General features: G+C 30.9%; 1 protein-coding gene across 2 annotated transcripts in view; it reads left to right on the plus strand.

Moving 5' to 3' along the window:
- LOC126734994 (uncharacterized) overlaps positions 1-11,872 on the plus strand; it is a 91,095-nt gene extending 79,223 nt beyond the window's left edge. For both annotated transcript variants that reach the window (XM_050438862.1, XM_050438861.1), the window contains exon 10: positions 10,635-11,872. In XM_050438862.1, coding sequence (XP_050294819.1) covers positions 10,635-11,085 — 451 coding nt within the window. In that variant the 3' untranslated portion in view covers positions 11,086-11,872. The remainder of the gene's footprint in view (positions 1-10,634) is intronic.
- Positions 11,873-14,391: the final 2,519 nt, after the last annotated feature.

Consider the following 14,391-nt stretch of genomic DNA (forward strand, 5'->3'; position numbering starts at 1 on the left):
GAAAAAACTGAAATTTTGCAAAATCTTTTTAAATTTTTTCTGGCGTTATTTGAACATACATGTAGTGTAATTGACGATGGTACGTTAGCCTTACGTAGAAAAGGGAACGCAGCATTTTTCTAAATATTTGGTAACCATAGTAACAGGCAATGCTCTATCGGTCTAAAATATTTTCAAGACCGCTTATATAGAAAAATGGCAACACCTTTGATTTTTTTAAATAGGGCACCCTATATATTTGTAGATATTTTGATTACCTGCTTCATTTTGAGTCTTTTAAACATACTACTCTATATGCTTGGATTACCGAACAGATGGAGTGGTCACGTGATCGTTCTGCGCCGGAGGTGTGGCCTAGAACCTCGATAGGGTTCATGACTTGGGGTTTTATTTAATTTTATTAGTCGAGCGGCTTTAGATCGTTTTGGTTGAATTTTCTGCTATTCGAATATTTGAATCTTCGCAATATTGAAAGGTTGAGATTGTGTATATTTTTTTGTTAATTTGTTAATTTTTTTGTTAACAAATAATGGCTGTCACCTTGTCACCCCCTAAGAAAAGGGTACGAAAACATTTGACCATTGCTGAAAAGGAAGTGATTATGAACATATATAAAACATGTGATAACGAGCATCCAGCATACAACAAAGTGCAAAAGTCCAGTTTACAGCAGAAGCAGCACGTAATAAATATTTTTAATATACAGTGTGTCCCAGGATGAGCGAATTTATATGTGAAAATGACAAAAAATGTTGTGGTTAAAATTTGACCGTTTGGCATCCAGCCCTGCTTGATTAAAAAATAAAATTTAGCATATTATTTTTTTAAAATCAACATTTAGAACATTTTTTAAATTTTATAAGTAGGTAAAGTGGACGGTAAAGTAGTAATTCTAGGCAAGATATAAAAAAGTTTATAAGAAAAGGTTGTTTAGAATGCAAAATTATGCTCGAATACTGCATTTCATAACCATAGACCTACTTTGATTTTTACGTTTTGTATACCAATGAATTTTTTTATTCATATTTAATTAATAATATTAACATAACTTTGCATAACAAAATACTTAAAAGGGATTATTATATCGTTACCTGGCACAACCTCAAAATCGGTTTGGACCCATTTTACTGGCGACTGTATTATATTTAAAAAAAAGCTGCTTACAAAGCAAAGCTGTACGGTAAAATAATTTAAAATAAGTAGGCATAATTCTCCTCGTCTAAATCTGCCAAGGTTGCATCGATGGGCGGGCCTATATTTCGCGCACATCATTTTACACCATCTGTTCGGTAATCCGACTATAGGTACCTAACTTTCGTGGTTTTCGGGAAAAAAAAATGCGCGTTTTTTGTTAAAAACCAAGGGAAACTAATTGTTTATTTCTTAGCTACTAAAAATTTCATTTATTAAACCATTGTGACATTTTTATAGCTAACCAAGTAATTTACAAAATAAAAAACATTAAAATTATCAAATTTCATGAAAATAAGTATTTATTTCTAAAACGAGGCTACTTAGGTATAGGATGTGTTATATTAAATTAAACTGTCTATTAGAAAATAAAATATAGGGTGTTCCATTTTAAAAAAAATGACTTTTTGCCATTTTAGTAAATGAAAATTTTTAATTTAATTTGCGACGATTCTGTATAATGCTGATTAAATCAGGCTACGGGAAGTTATTCAAGATAGTTTCTTAAAGTGATGTTTAAAATTTGAGCTTTTTAGGAACTTAAATAGCTGATAAATAAACAATTAGTTTTCCATTGGTTTTTAACAAGAAACACGCAAGATTTTTTTTCTCTATAGAGGTAGAGAAAAAAGAGAGAGATACCGGAGATGATTTAAAAAAACTCAAAACGAAGCAGAGAATCAAAATATCTAAAAATATAGGATGTTCCTTTTAAAAATCGAAGGTGCTGCCATATCTCTATATAAGCGGCAACGCTGCAGCGTTGAAAATATTTTAGACCGATAGGCCATTGTCTGTTACCATGGTTATCAAATTTTCAGAGAAATGCTGCGTTCCGTTTAACATATGCGGCTAACGTACCATCGATCATCGATCACCCTCTATATTAAATTATTTATTAAATGAATACATTATTGTAACAACTTTTTCTCTCCTATACGATGACACAGCCAACGTACTAGCCATCATCAACTTTGTTTTTCACTGTCGGCATTATATTAGCCATTTGCAGTTTTGAATAGCCCTTTTAATTACCTTTTCAATGAGGTATCTTATATTTCCAATGTATCTCTTTTGCCCACAGAGCTCTTACCAAAAAAAAGTGCAAGTGCGATACACTGATGAAAAAGTAATTAAAAAGGCTATTTAAAATTGCAAAACTCCAATATGGCGCATATAAGAAAAAACAAGGTCGTCATAATGGAAGGTGTATATGTAACAGGGTGATCCCGTTGGACAGCCCTAAAATCTTAAATAGAAAGATTTAGGTCAAATTATAAATCCAAAAGCCACATTTTAGAAAATTGTTCGTTATCGATAACGGTAGTAGATATAACTACCGAAACGTTGGTTCAAATTAGGTATTTTTAAAAAAAGTAGGTCTTGTTGTTTTTTATCGTTTTTTTTTAATTGTAATATTCATAACAAAGTTAGGTAGGATATTGAAAAGAAGAAACGAGCTCAGAGATTAATAGATTAAACCTCAGCTCCTAGGTTTATAAAAAATCTATTATACCTCAAGTAAATTATTGTATTTAAAACTTATTGAACTTAAATTAAATTAAGTATATCGAATGGTATCGTTACAGATTTAAGTTCATATTTCTTTTAAATACGTGAATAAGTCTATTTTCTTCTTCTTTTCAATTGTTGAGCGTGTGAGATAAAAATTTCTAAATTGATTTTTGCTATAAGTGACGTAATACCCAATATAATAAGTAACTCATTATGAATTCGTCACAACAATACAGATTTTACTTACCTATATACTGGCATGAATCAATAAGAAAGGTACTTAAATTTCATAACTTACAGTGCTTTTCTTTGAAGTCCCCCCCCCCCATTTATTTTTTGAACGGGTCAAAAAAAAATTTTGAAACTTGGCATAAGTAAATTGGTCTATAAATACTATTTTTCACTGTAAACTAGGTAGTTGTAAATTCCAAGATGGCGGCTGGGCGACATCTTGAGAAAAAATTTTAAATAGAAAGGGGGGTCGTGTAGTACCTCATTTTAAAGGTCTCAATGAGTACTTTATAACCCTGAAATATTAGACCCATATCTTAACTCGTTTCAAAATGGCGGCCTAATAAAAAAGTATTTTTTTTTATTTTAACGTTTTACATTTTTATGATTTTTGAATAGGTAAAAATCAGTGTACGAAAATAAATGCGTCACTATTTTATTTTGACATAAAAACGACAGTTCTAAATGTCAAAATAACACATAAGCGCCATCTTGAATAAATGCATTAAATAGAAATCTTGTGTTACCTCATTTAAAAGGTTTTATTGAGTACTTTTAATATTTATTACATGGACTCGGTGGACTCCGTTTTGACCTGTCTAAAAGTAACAGCCAAAAAAATACACTGTTGCGATTTTATTAACGTTTTTAATAGAATACAATGAAATACTAATTTACAATTAGCAAATAAACAATTTATCAAAAGAAAAACAATATTTAATTTAAAAGATGCTGGAAATGATTTCCTTGTACCTCTTGACACATAAATAACCTATCTGAAAATTCACATCGAACATTTTCAAATACATCTGCCTCAATATTTTGACAAATGTTAGTGATTTTTTGTCGTAGCTCAAAAATTGAGGCAGGTTCTGTTTCGTATACCTTTTGCTTTAGGTATCCCCACAAAAAAAAGTCTAGCGGCGTTAAATCTGGTGACCGAGCTGGCCATTCAATAGGACCCCGACGACCTATCCAACGACCAAAATAATTATCATTTAAATAATTTCTCACATTCCTGGCAAATGCGGAGGAGCACCATCTTGTTGAAATGTAATTTCCATGTCAAATTCATGTACATTAGCCTCAACAATTTCTGTTATGAGAGGATCGATAGCATTTTCCAGCATATTTAAGTACAATTCACCTGTTAAATTTTCTTCTAAAAAAACAGCGGCCCTACGATATGATTCCCTAATATTCCTGCCCATACATTGATTTTTTGCGCGGATACTGAGATCGGGTTTCACGAAAAATGTGTGGATTGGTATCACTCCAATATCGACAATTTTGTCTGTGGACATTACCATTTAAAAAAAAAGTACATTCGTCGCTAAAACAAATGTTGCGCACGTACGTAGGTTGCCTTTCTACTCTCTCTGCCATAATTTCACAGAATTGCACTCTTCGGTCAGGATCATCTTCAGTCAGTTGATGGACCATTTGGATCTTGTATGGGTGAAACTTATTTTTTTTTAAAACTTTCCATGTCGAAGTTGAAACTTCACAGATATCAGCAACAGTTGGAGTAGAATGTTGGGGATTTTCTATTATTTCGCCAATTATTTGGACATATGGCCTGGGCGTTTTTTATCCTGGACAGTACCAGTAGTTGTAAATTTATTTACAAGTTCCCTTAAATATTTACGGCAAATAGGACGATCAGGAAAACGTTCGTTGAAAACCCTTTCAGTCTCATGAAAATTACGCGTTGCTCCATAAATAAAAATTGCTTCTACTTTTTCCTCCAATGGACGAGAATTAACCATTTTGAAAAAAACAATAAATTCAAACTGCCAAACACACTAAACAATATCTAACAATGACCGATACAAGAGTAATTTACCGGTTAAGGAAAAATATCTTAAAATTTTTTTTCGAGTTTTTTTAATAGCTATTTGGTTTTTGGAATGTCTAAATAATGTTCAATAACCTTTAACGTGAAATGTGACATACGAGGGCGGTTCAGTAAGTCTTTAGAAACCAAAAAGTTAATCTTTAAATCCAAAATTCAAAAATTATAAATTATTTGTAATTTATTATTAAAAACGTTAATAAAATCGCAACAGTGTATTTTTTTGGTTGTTACTTTTAGACAGGTCAAAACGGAGTCCTTCGAGTCCATGTAATAAATATTAAAAGTACTCAATAAAACCTTTTAAATGAGGTAACACAAGATTTCTATTTAATGCATTTATTCAAGATGGCGCTTATGTGTTATTTTGACATTTAGAACTGTCGTTTTTATGTCAAAATAAAATAGTGATGCATTTATTTTCGTACACTGATTTTTACCTATTCAAAAATCATAAAAATGTAAAACGTTAAAATAAAAACAAATACTTTTTTATTAGGCCGCCATTTTGAAACGAGTTAAGATATGGGTCTAATATTTCAGGGTTATAAAGTACTCATTGAGACCTTTAAAATGAGGTACCACACGACCCCCCTTTCTATTTAAAATTTTTTCTCAAGATGTCGCCCAGCCGCCATCTTGGAATTTACAACTACCTAGTTTACAGTGAAAAATAGTATCTATAGACCAATTTACTTATGCCAAGTTTCAAAAATTTTATTTGACCCGTTCAAAAAATAAATGGGGGGGGGGGGGGGGGACTTTAAAGAAAAGCACTGTATATCCCTATAAACTGCAAATACTGCAAGAACTTGGCGATGACAACCCCGACAGAAAAATCCAGTTTTATGAAATAATGAGACATATACGGCAGAACCTCGACTAGTTAAAAATATTAGCTTCAGTGATAAGTGTAACTTGACGTTAACTTAAAGTGTGACGAGAATCCACACGTTTATTAGAATGGCATGCTCAGTGCACCCAGAAAATTAATGTTAAGGCGACATGTATGCTGAAATGCTACAAGCTTCTATCAGATTTCAACAGGATGGAGGACCTTTTTATTGTGTAGTTCCCGTTAAGCAAAGGTTGGAATCATTATTATCCTAACCAATGGATTGGAAGAAAAGGTTCTATTGACTGGCCACCTAGATTTCCAGGCCTAACAGCTTTTGACTTCTTTTTGTGGGGTCACCTAAAATCTGTGGTTTTTAAAATGCAACCTGAGTCACTAGAGCAATCCAGCATAGAATAGTTCAGACTTACTCATTACTTATTTTTATTTCAACAATTTCGTATACAAAGTATTTTCTTTAATTATAGTTAGCTTACGACAAAGAATTAAACTGTTAGTAAGTTACTTATTTCTAAATGACAAAGCCAAATAGAGGTATATCCAGAGAAACGTTCGTAAATGTGCGTGAATATTTTGAAAGTAGGCGTTACTATTGTCTTCAAAATAATAGAAATCATGTTTAACATTTTATTAAATGAGGAATAAAAATAAGAAAATTCTATGTTTTCAGCGTTTTTTTTTCTTATATATATTTTTTTGCTTTCCAGTTTTTCGTTCCTAATATATGTTTTTAAATTTTAGAATTGCACTTATTCAAGTACTGAATTGCACAATTTCTCTTTAATTTAACTGATCTCGTCTACCTCTTCCGAGACCCTATATTCCCCCGTTTTCAAACTTACGGCTTTATTTGAATTATTCGATACTTTTAGATCGGAAGAAGTGGAACTACTGATATTGCTTGTAAATGCAATTTCGGTATAACAATAAGTTATTTTTTTAGTTGCTTTAATATCTGAAAGTAAAACTTTACTGGCTTGATTATCATCCAATTATAAAAAGTTTTTTTTTATAATCATCAGACATATAGACATCTCCTTCACAAATTCCACTACCCAATGATTTTTGCAATCTAATATTGATGTTACATTACAAAGTTATTCAAAACTGCTGAACACTTGACTTTGATTTGTTTCTAGCTATTTCTTATTACAGAAAATAAATTCTCTAGGGGATCTTGATTAAGCTGCCTAGTAAAAACATATTCACAATGAAGGGAGTTTGGTACAAATATTCAAGTAAAACAAAGACTGAACCAAGAATTTAAATAAATGCGTCAATGCAGTGAATATAATTTTTTTCAATTATTTCTAAACACTTTATTTGAGCTAAAATAATTAAGACCAAATTTAAAAAAAATAAGAAATTAAATCTGAATTACTTTAAACAATCTATGATCAATAAATCTTTAAATACATTAATTGACTTGAATAAGTATAATATATTCTTTATAAAACTACCTCTGAAGTATTGATTTAATGCTTAATCAAATAGCTTTAAATTTGCTTTTGTAAACCTATATTTTATTTATTTTTTTAAATCAAATTAGATTAGAAATAAGCTACCTAACAAATAATGCCTAATTGATAATCTTACGATTTTCGAAACTCCTTTTTTTTAATTAATTAAACGAACGGCACTGCTCTGTAAAGGCTTAAATATCTAAAACTAACTATAACTACATATTTTGGGAAAATTCTTTAGTAAATGAACCTCTCTATTTAGTGAACAAAAATATAAGAATTATATATAAACCTTTCCAAGATACCACACTTCCGTACAATATATTTGTAAGTAGTTTTGTTTTATATATTCTTATGTAAGTATCATTTTTCAAAAATTATTTTCGCATATTCATTGATTTTTGAGCAGTTTGCTCCCCATGAAAAATACCATATTTCCTGGAATTTGAATTCACTCAAAAATTATTCGTTTAGACCCTGGAATTTAAAGAAACTTACATTATTGTTTTTGTTTCTTTTTATTATGACGCCTCCTATAAACACTTATTTTGATTTGTTGGCAGCATAATAAATTAATGTTTATCTCCCAAAATGTCCACAGAAATTTAAATAATCTGCTGAAATACACCTGTTAAAAATATTAATATATATTAACTCAAAGCGGCCGAGTTTTCAGGGTGAATGATGCCAAGCAGGCAGACAGTAACTGTTGGCACACGCCGTTGGGTAAAATTCTCGGGCTCACCGAGAGCGATGCGACGGTGTCCCCATCCCATTGTTAGGTACATTTAAAGGTACATTTTTGTCCATAGGGTTGTGCATCTTCCCAAATATTCAATCAACGCTATTAGGCCGCATCAAACATTTATACTAAATTAAATTTAAAAGTTAAAAGAAGCGTTAAACTTGAAACATTAGTATGCTCAAAAATAAAGAGAGTTCTGGTGCAACATGGAAACTAAGAACTATACCATAAACACAAAAAAGAACTTAAAAATAACGTGAATAAAAGGCGATACACTGACAACTTTAACAGGTAATAATTAGGTCTTCCCTATGGAATTAGTTTGTTCTGTAGATGGATATTCTATTGAGCTGTACAGCTTTAAATTAATAAATAAATATTTTAGGTTGGTGAGCATTTTATAACATAAATTTCATGCAAAGTTGCAGTTGTTTCAGTTATTATCTTATTTGAAAATAAAATAAAAGTAAAAAAATAATGCTATGGCATTTGTTAATTAAAACATGCCATGTTATACAGTGCTTTCATTTCAAAACAATCCACCCTTAATACTAAAAAAAAAAATACAAGCAATTTAGAAGTTAAAATGTGTGGTAACAAACAGTACATTTAGTTCAAGCAAATTATTTATTTCTTTAAGTAAAGAATGTGTACCGTTATTTGCGAGAAAAAAGAGTGTCTTCAAATTTTTTTCAAAAATCTTTGCTGTCTTATAACTTTGTATGTGTATTTATTTCACTTATATTTTTTGCGAAATCTACCTAATACGTTCAAAAAAACACTGCAATACCTTACATTTTTAAGACGTTTAAGAAGCAGGCGATTTATTATTGTTAAAACTATCAGTTTGACGCGTTCAATTTTTCAATTTTAGTTAAAACAGTGAGTTAATAAAATGGTGTATACGCTAGCCGAAAGAATAGAAATAATTTTCCTTTATGGAGCTCAAGATCGGTGTGCTCGCAGAACCGCGAGAGCATTTAATGAAAGGTATCAGATAAAAACGTGAGCCATAAATACGTATTAAAATTGATACGAAAATTTAAAGAGACGGGATCGATTTGCAATAAGAAAAAATATGAAAATAGAGTTGTCGATGAAGCTTGCCAAGTTGAAGTACTAGGACAATTTGCTATGGATCCAACTTTGTCTATACCAAAGGCCGCAAAACTAACGAATATTTCCACTGGTTCCGTACATAAAGTTTTAAAAAAATATAAGTTCTTTCCTTATAAAATTCATATTCTTCATGAACTCGGAGAAGATGATTTTGACAGGAGAATTCAATTTTGTGAAGGTGCTAGCGAATTGACGACGATCCCCATTTATTGAAGAACATTTGCTTCAGTGACGAATCGACCTTTTTTTTAAATGGCCTGGTGAACAGACATAACTGTAGATACTGGGAATTATCCCATTTTCATTAGAAAATCCGCATGTTTTTTGGGAAAGCCATACCCAATATCCCCAAAAAATTAATGTTTGGGCAGGAATTTATGGGAATGAAATATTCGGGCCATTTTTTTGGAAGAAAATTTGACTGGCGAAATTTATTTAAACCTTTTAGAAAATGCAATATACCCTTCCATCATCTAATCTATGGAAAATCAAGTAGATCAACATGGTGCTATATTATTGAATGAAAATAATATACATTTTCACCAGGATGGAGCTCCCGCGCACTACACTTTGGTAGTACGAGAGTGGCTTGATGAAAATTTTTGAGAAAAGTGGATTGGCAGATGTGGAGCAATCGAATGGCCTGCGCGGTCTTCGGACCTAACCCCACTAGACTTTTTTTTTTGGGGCTAGTTAAGAAGCAAAGTTTATAAAACCCCACCTGAGAGTATTGAGAATTTAAAAAATAGAATATGTCAAGAATGCAGAGAAATTAGCGGGCAGACCCTTGCCAATGTTCGTAAGGAGTTTGAAAATAGGCTTTTTTATTGTCTTGCTAATAACGGCGCGCATTTTGAACATTTAATAAAATAAATTTGTTAAACTAATTAAATTTATTTTTCTACCCTACCGATTTACACTTTAATTGCTTCTTGGTCAATCAATTTTATTTTTTTTTACAACCATTGATAGCATAATGAATGCCCTTTAAAATAATGTATCACACCATGGGGTAGCCATTTGATATACCAAAGTTTGGCGTAAATAAAACATTCATTATTTTTAGACATTTTCGCTAACTATTTGCTTACACATTTACCGATTTGAGTTTTTGGTACCGCTGCTTACTATGATGTATCACACGATGGGGGTTCCCATTTGACATATTAAAGTGAGGTTAGCTGGAGGTGAGGAAGTGAGTGACAGAACTTCAGTAAATGCATAATTAAACGTCTCCCTGTATATCTAATTTGACGTTTTTTTTTTTTTTTTTTTTTATGAAAGTTATTATGGGTGGATCGTTTTGAAATGAAAGCACTGTATAGTTTACATATTTTTGTTCCTGAAATTTGAAAAGTCTGCCACGCATTTAGTTTCATTTAATAAAACTTACGCCAAAATATTCGAAGAAAAATATACGTCTCAAAATTGATTGGGGGTTGTAAAGTGCATTCTAAATTTCATTTGTTTTTATTGAAATTCGAAAAATTTATAAGTTCCCTTTATCCTTGACTACCCGGTATATAAAAGTACCCTAATTATTATTTACCGGTTCATTAAGTTCTTCCAGCAAGTAAGATTATATTACCTGAAGATTCTCCTATAGTGGTTGAGTAAATGTCTATAGTTTTTGTGTTAATTAAAATCTTTTTGTTTTAGGTACAAACATTTTAATGGTCAAGGCGGTGACAGGTATGACTTATGCCCGCTTTATACAGATAATTTTACCGTAAATGAGAAAAATGTCCTTCAAGCAGCAGAAATGGCCAAAAAAGAGATTGATCCGAAGAAACTAAAACATGATCCTACTGCTGACCTGGAGACACATTTTAAAGAAAAAATTCAAGAACACCAAAAAAGCGAAACTCACAGACATGCAAATATACCGGGGCAACATGGTAGACATCATGGTGCAATGCCTAATTTAGTTTTTCATGCTCATTTGGCACGGCAACGCCAACATCCGCCTCATCATCGCCGAGGAGCTCGTCATCACCATTTTCTTGAAAATCCTGAAGTTCAAAACGCTTTAATCGAAATTAGGCGCAGAGCAAATCAACAACGACAATTGCTAAATGATGTCCAAAGAGAACACGAATATGATTTGTAGCATTATATCATAGATTTTTCATTTATGTTAAAAAAACATTGGAAAGACCTTTGAGACTTAATAGATAATTATTTTTGTTGTGATACAAAAACAATTATTTATTATTGTTCTTGTACCAACAATAACAATAATAAATAAGATTAATAGTATAACATTGAGTAAGGCTTTATATAATCTAATAAAGGAAGAACAAATCTTTTAATGTGCTGTGAGGGAATGAATGTATCTTTCTTGATATTCAAGTTATAACCGGCTTGGTCTGACCAGTTATGTCTTTTAATAAATAGTACAGCAAATAAAATTATAAATGTCAAAAATATCAGTGCATACAAAAAGAGATATAAATTAAACATAGCTTTTGTTTTTTTTTTTATTTTTTTTATTGATAAATTAATGTTATTGTAGGTTTCCTGTAGTTTTTCAGTTACAAAAAAAAGTAATACAACAAAACTAAAGTAAGGTTAATTAAGTCTCAAGGTACTTAGAAAAGTTTTAACTGTTTATGAACGCCATTACAGCTTTGTTAAATTAATATTGTTTTTGTACGATTTATTTTGATGTGATGTAATTTTAAAATAATTAATGATTACCTCACTAATTTGTTATTTAATTACTTTCAAGTTTGTTCGCTAAGAACCTATGTTCACTAAAACATGGAGCGCAACTACAATTGGAAAACTTCCTAGTTTTTTGTTTGTTTATGTTTTATTCTCCTAGGCTAGGTACTTGTTGTATTTAAGAATAATGTATATTTCCTTATATTTTATAAACTAAATTTTTTTAGATACTTCTTTATTATTTCTCCTTTATCAAAGTATTCTTTAAAGGGTTAATCATAAATGATGCATAATGTGAAGATTACTCAGAAACAGGCTGGTTAACTACTTCCTTGATAGACCTTACTCTATTAATCTAAAATATTCTCAAAGTTGTGACTTTGCCGTTGATATAAAAAATCAGCAGCCACTCTCGATTTCTTAAATTAGAATATCCTATATAACTTTTTTTATTCTTTATTAATTTCTGACAATTTTGAGCAATCTGGTATTAAACAAATTAAATAATATTTTGCAATTTGCTATTCCTACTTGTAGCCTCTTTTTATAAAAAAAGTGTATTTTTGTCAGTCAAACAAATATGACGAACTAAGGATGCTTATTAAATGACTATTTTGATTTTTTTTCGGATAGGTTTTTTAATAAGCATTAAATTGCGTAGCTTTGACTTTATCTAAAACACTTTGTATCTTTTATTCTTAAGTAGATTTGAGCTACGTTATACCTGTTTACTTAACATTTGTAACCCACGAACATAAAAATAGCAAAAATGCATTTTTCAAATGGTTAAATATTTCATGGAAGAATAAAATCCCCTTAATTGATTATACAGGGTGGGCCAATTTAGACATTTTCTTAATTCATGTCCCTGTTAGAGATAAAAAAAATTTGATCCTCATTCTGCGGGCTCAAATTTTAAAAGGAATAAAAAAAATAAATAAAATATAAATATAAATAATTTCTGTAACGACTTTCTTATAGCACTTTTTAGTGCTTAACATGCTTATCACATTTATATTTATACAAGGTGTTTTATTATTTAAAAAAAATTAAATGAAACGCATATTATTTTTTTTAGGTTTCTTTGTAGCCCTTAAAAGTCCCTTTTCAAAAATATATAACACTATCAATCTAAATTTAATAGTTTACGATATATAATTCGAATTAAATATTAAGAAATTATAACGCCATGCCATTTTTAACGTCTAAAAAACAGAGTAGGCGGGTGTGAAACAATGAGCTTGGAAACGACAATTCGATTATTTTTTAGTAAAAAAGAGCAGGCTCCAACTTAAATTTAACAATTATTTCAGTTCTCTAGCATTTATAGTTACTTCACAATTAATTTTCAAAGTTCGAATAAATAGGCCATGTTTAATTTTTTCCTTGTACCAGCGCGACCGGGATGCATTTAAACATTCCGGTATAGGATTTGACACTTAGGCGAATTTGATTGGTCCATTTCAAATAATCAACTAATCACAAAGTAGTGCTGAAAACGATGACAGAATGTTGAACGGTGCTCAAATGCAGGTCAGAATGTTGCGCATTACTTTTTGCATATACAAATGTTAAAATAAACAGCTTATCTAAATTACCGTAGCTGTTCTTATTAAGAACAAATAATTATTTAATATCTATATTTTAATAAGAACAGTTAAGGTAGTTTGTCATAGTTTTTGGCAGATAGCATAACAATGTTTTTTATTTATGCTAGGTATATACTGACGTTATCTGAAATGACTAGGCTTTTCATGAATTGACAAATTTAACTATAAGACTTATACATAAATATTCTTGAATTGAATCTCAAGGATATATAGGGTGTTTGGTAACATGATGCAAAGCCGAAAAGAGGTGATAGTCTTAGCCATTTAGAACATTTTCATTTCATATAAGATATAGATATTTTAGTTTTTTTATCGTCTTATTAAAAGGTCTTCATAAAATGCGTTTACTGCCAAGAAACCATGTAAACGATAGTATACCGCTTATACCAATTATTAACCTATTACATAAATTAATGGGAAGTTTTAGCTAAGAAATATTTATATTACCTGTATGCAAATTTTTTATCATTTTTAATACTGGACTTATAACGCCATGACGAAAATGTCTGTTCCTCATATTCATTTAACCGTTCCACGACATCTTTTTCATTTTTCATGTTGCCCCTATACAAATTTTCGGTAACTTTTATTAGTCTCTCCATAATTAATTAATTATTACACTCCAATATTGCACGAATTGTAACGAAGTAATATTGCACTGTAACAGAAAACGCATTAACGGATTAGTGACACGTGGTCAGCCTATTTAATAGAAAAACCCTGCCAACCACATTGCAACAATCCGACTTGTGTTTTAGCACCGTCCAACATTCTGACCCTAATTTTGGCACTTCGCATTTATTGGCGATACGAACTCAAATCGACCAATTAAATTCGCCTGGGTGTCAAATCCTATACCGGAATGTTAAAATGCGGCCGGGATGATACGTTACAGGCGCCTAAGTGGCCGCGACGACCGACGCTAGCAGGTCGACCGCGCACGCTGCTTTGTTAATATTATTATGCATGTTTTTGCTGTTGTTTGTGTTTTCCAAAATGTCTGCTCCAAATACCCGCTATAAATATTGTATTGTGCCAAGGTGTAGAAATACGACAAAAAATACTCCAAATTAATAAAGCATTTATAATTTTTTATATAAATAGGAGAGAAAATACGGAAACAGTGGTGTAATGCAATG

The sequence above is a fragment of the Anthonomus grandis genome, chromosome 4, assembly GCF_022605725.1.
Source record: "Anthonomus grandis grandis chromosome 4, icAntGran1.3, whole genome shotgun sequence".
In the NCBI taxonomy this organism is placed as follows: domain Eukaryota; kingdom Metazoa; phylum Arthropoda; class Insecta; order Coleoptera; family Curculionidae; genus Anthonomus; species Anthonomus grandis.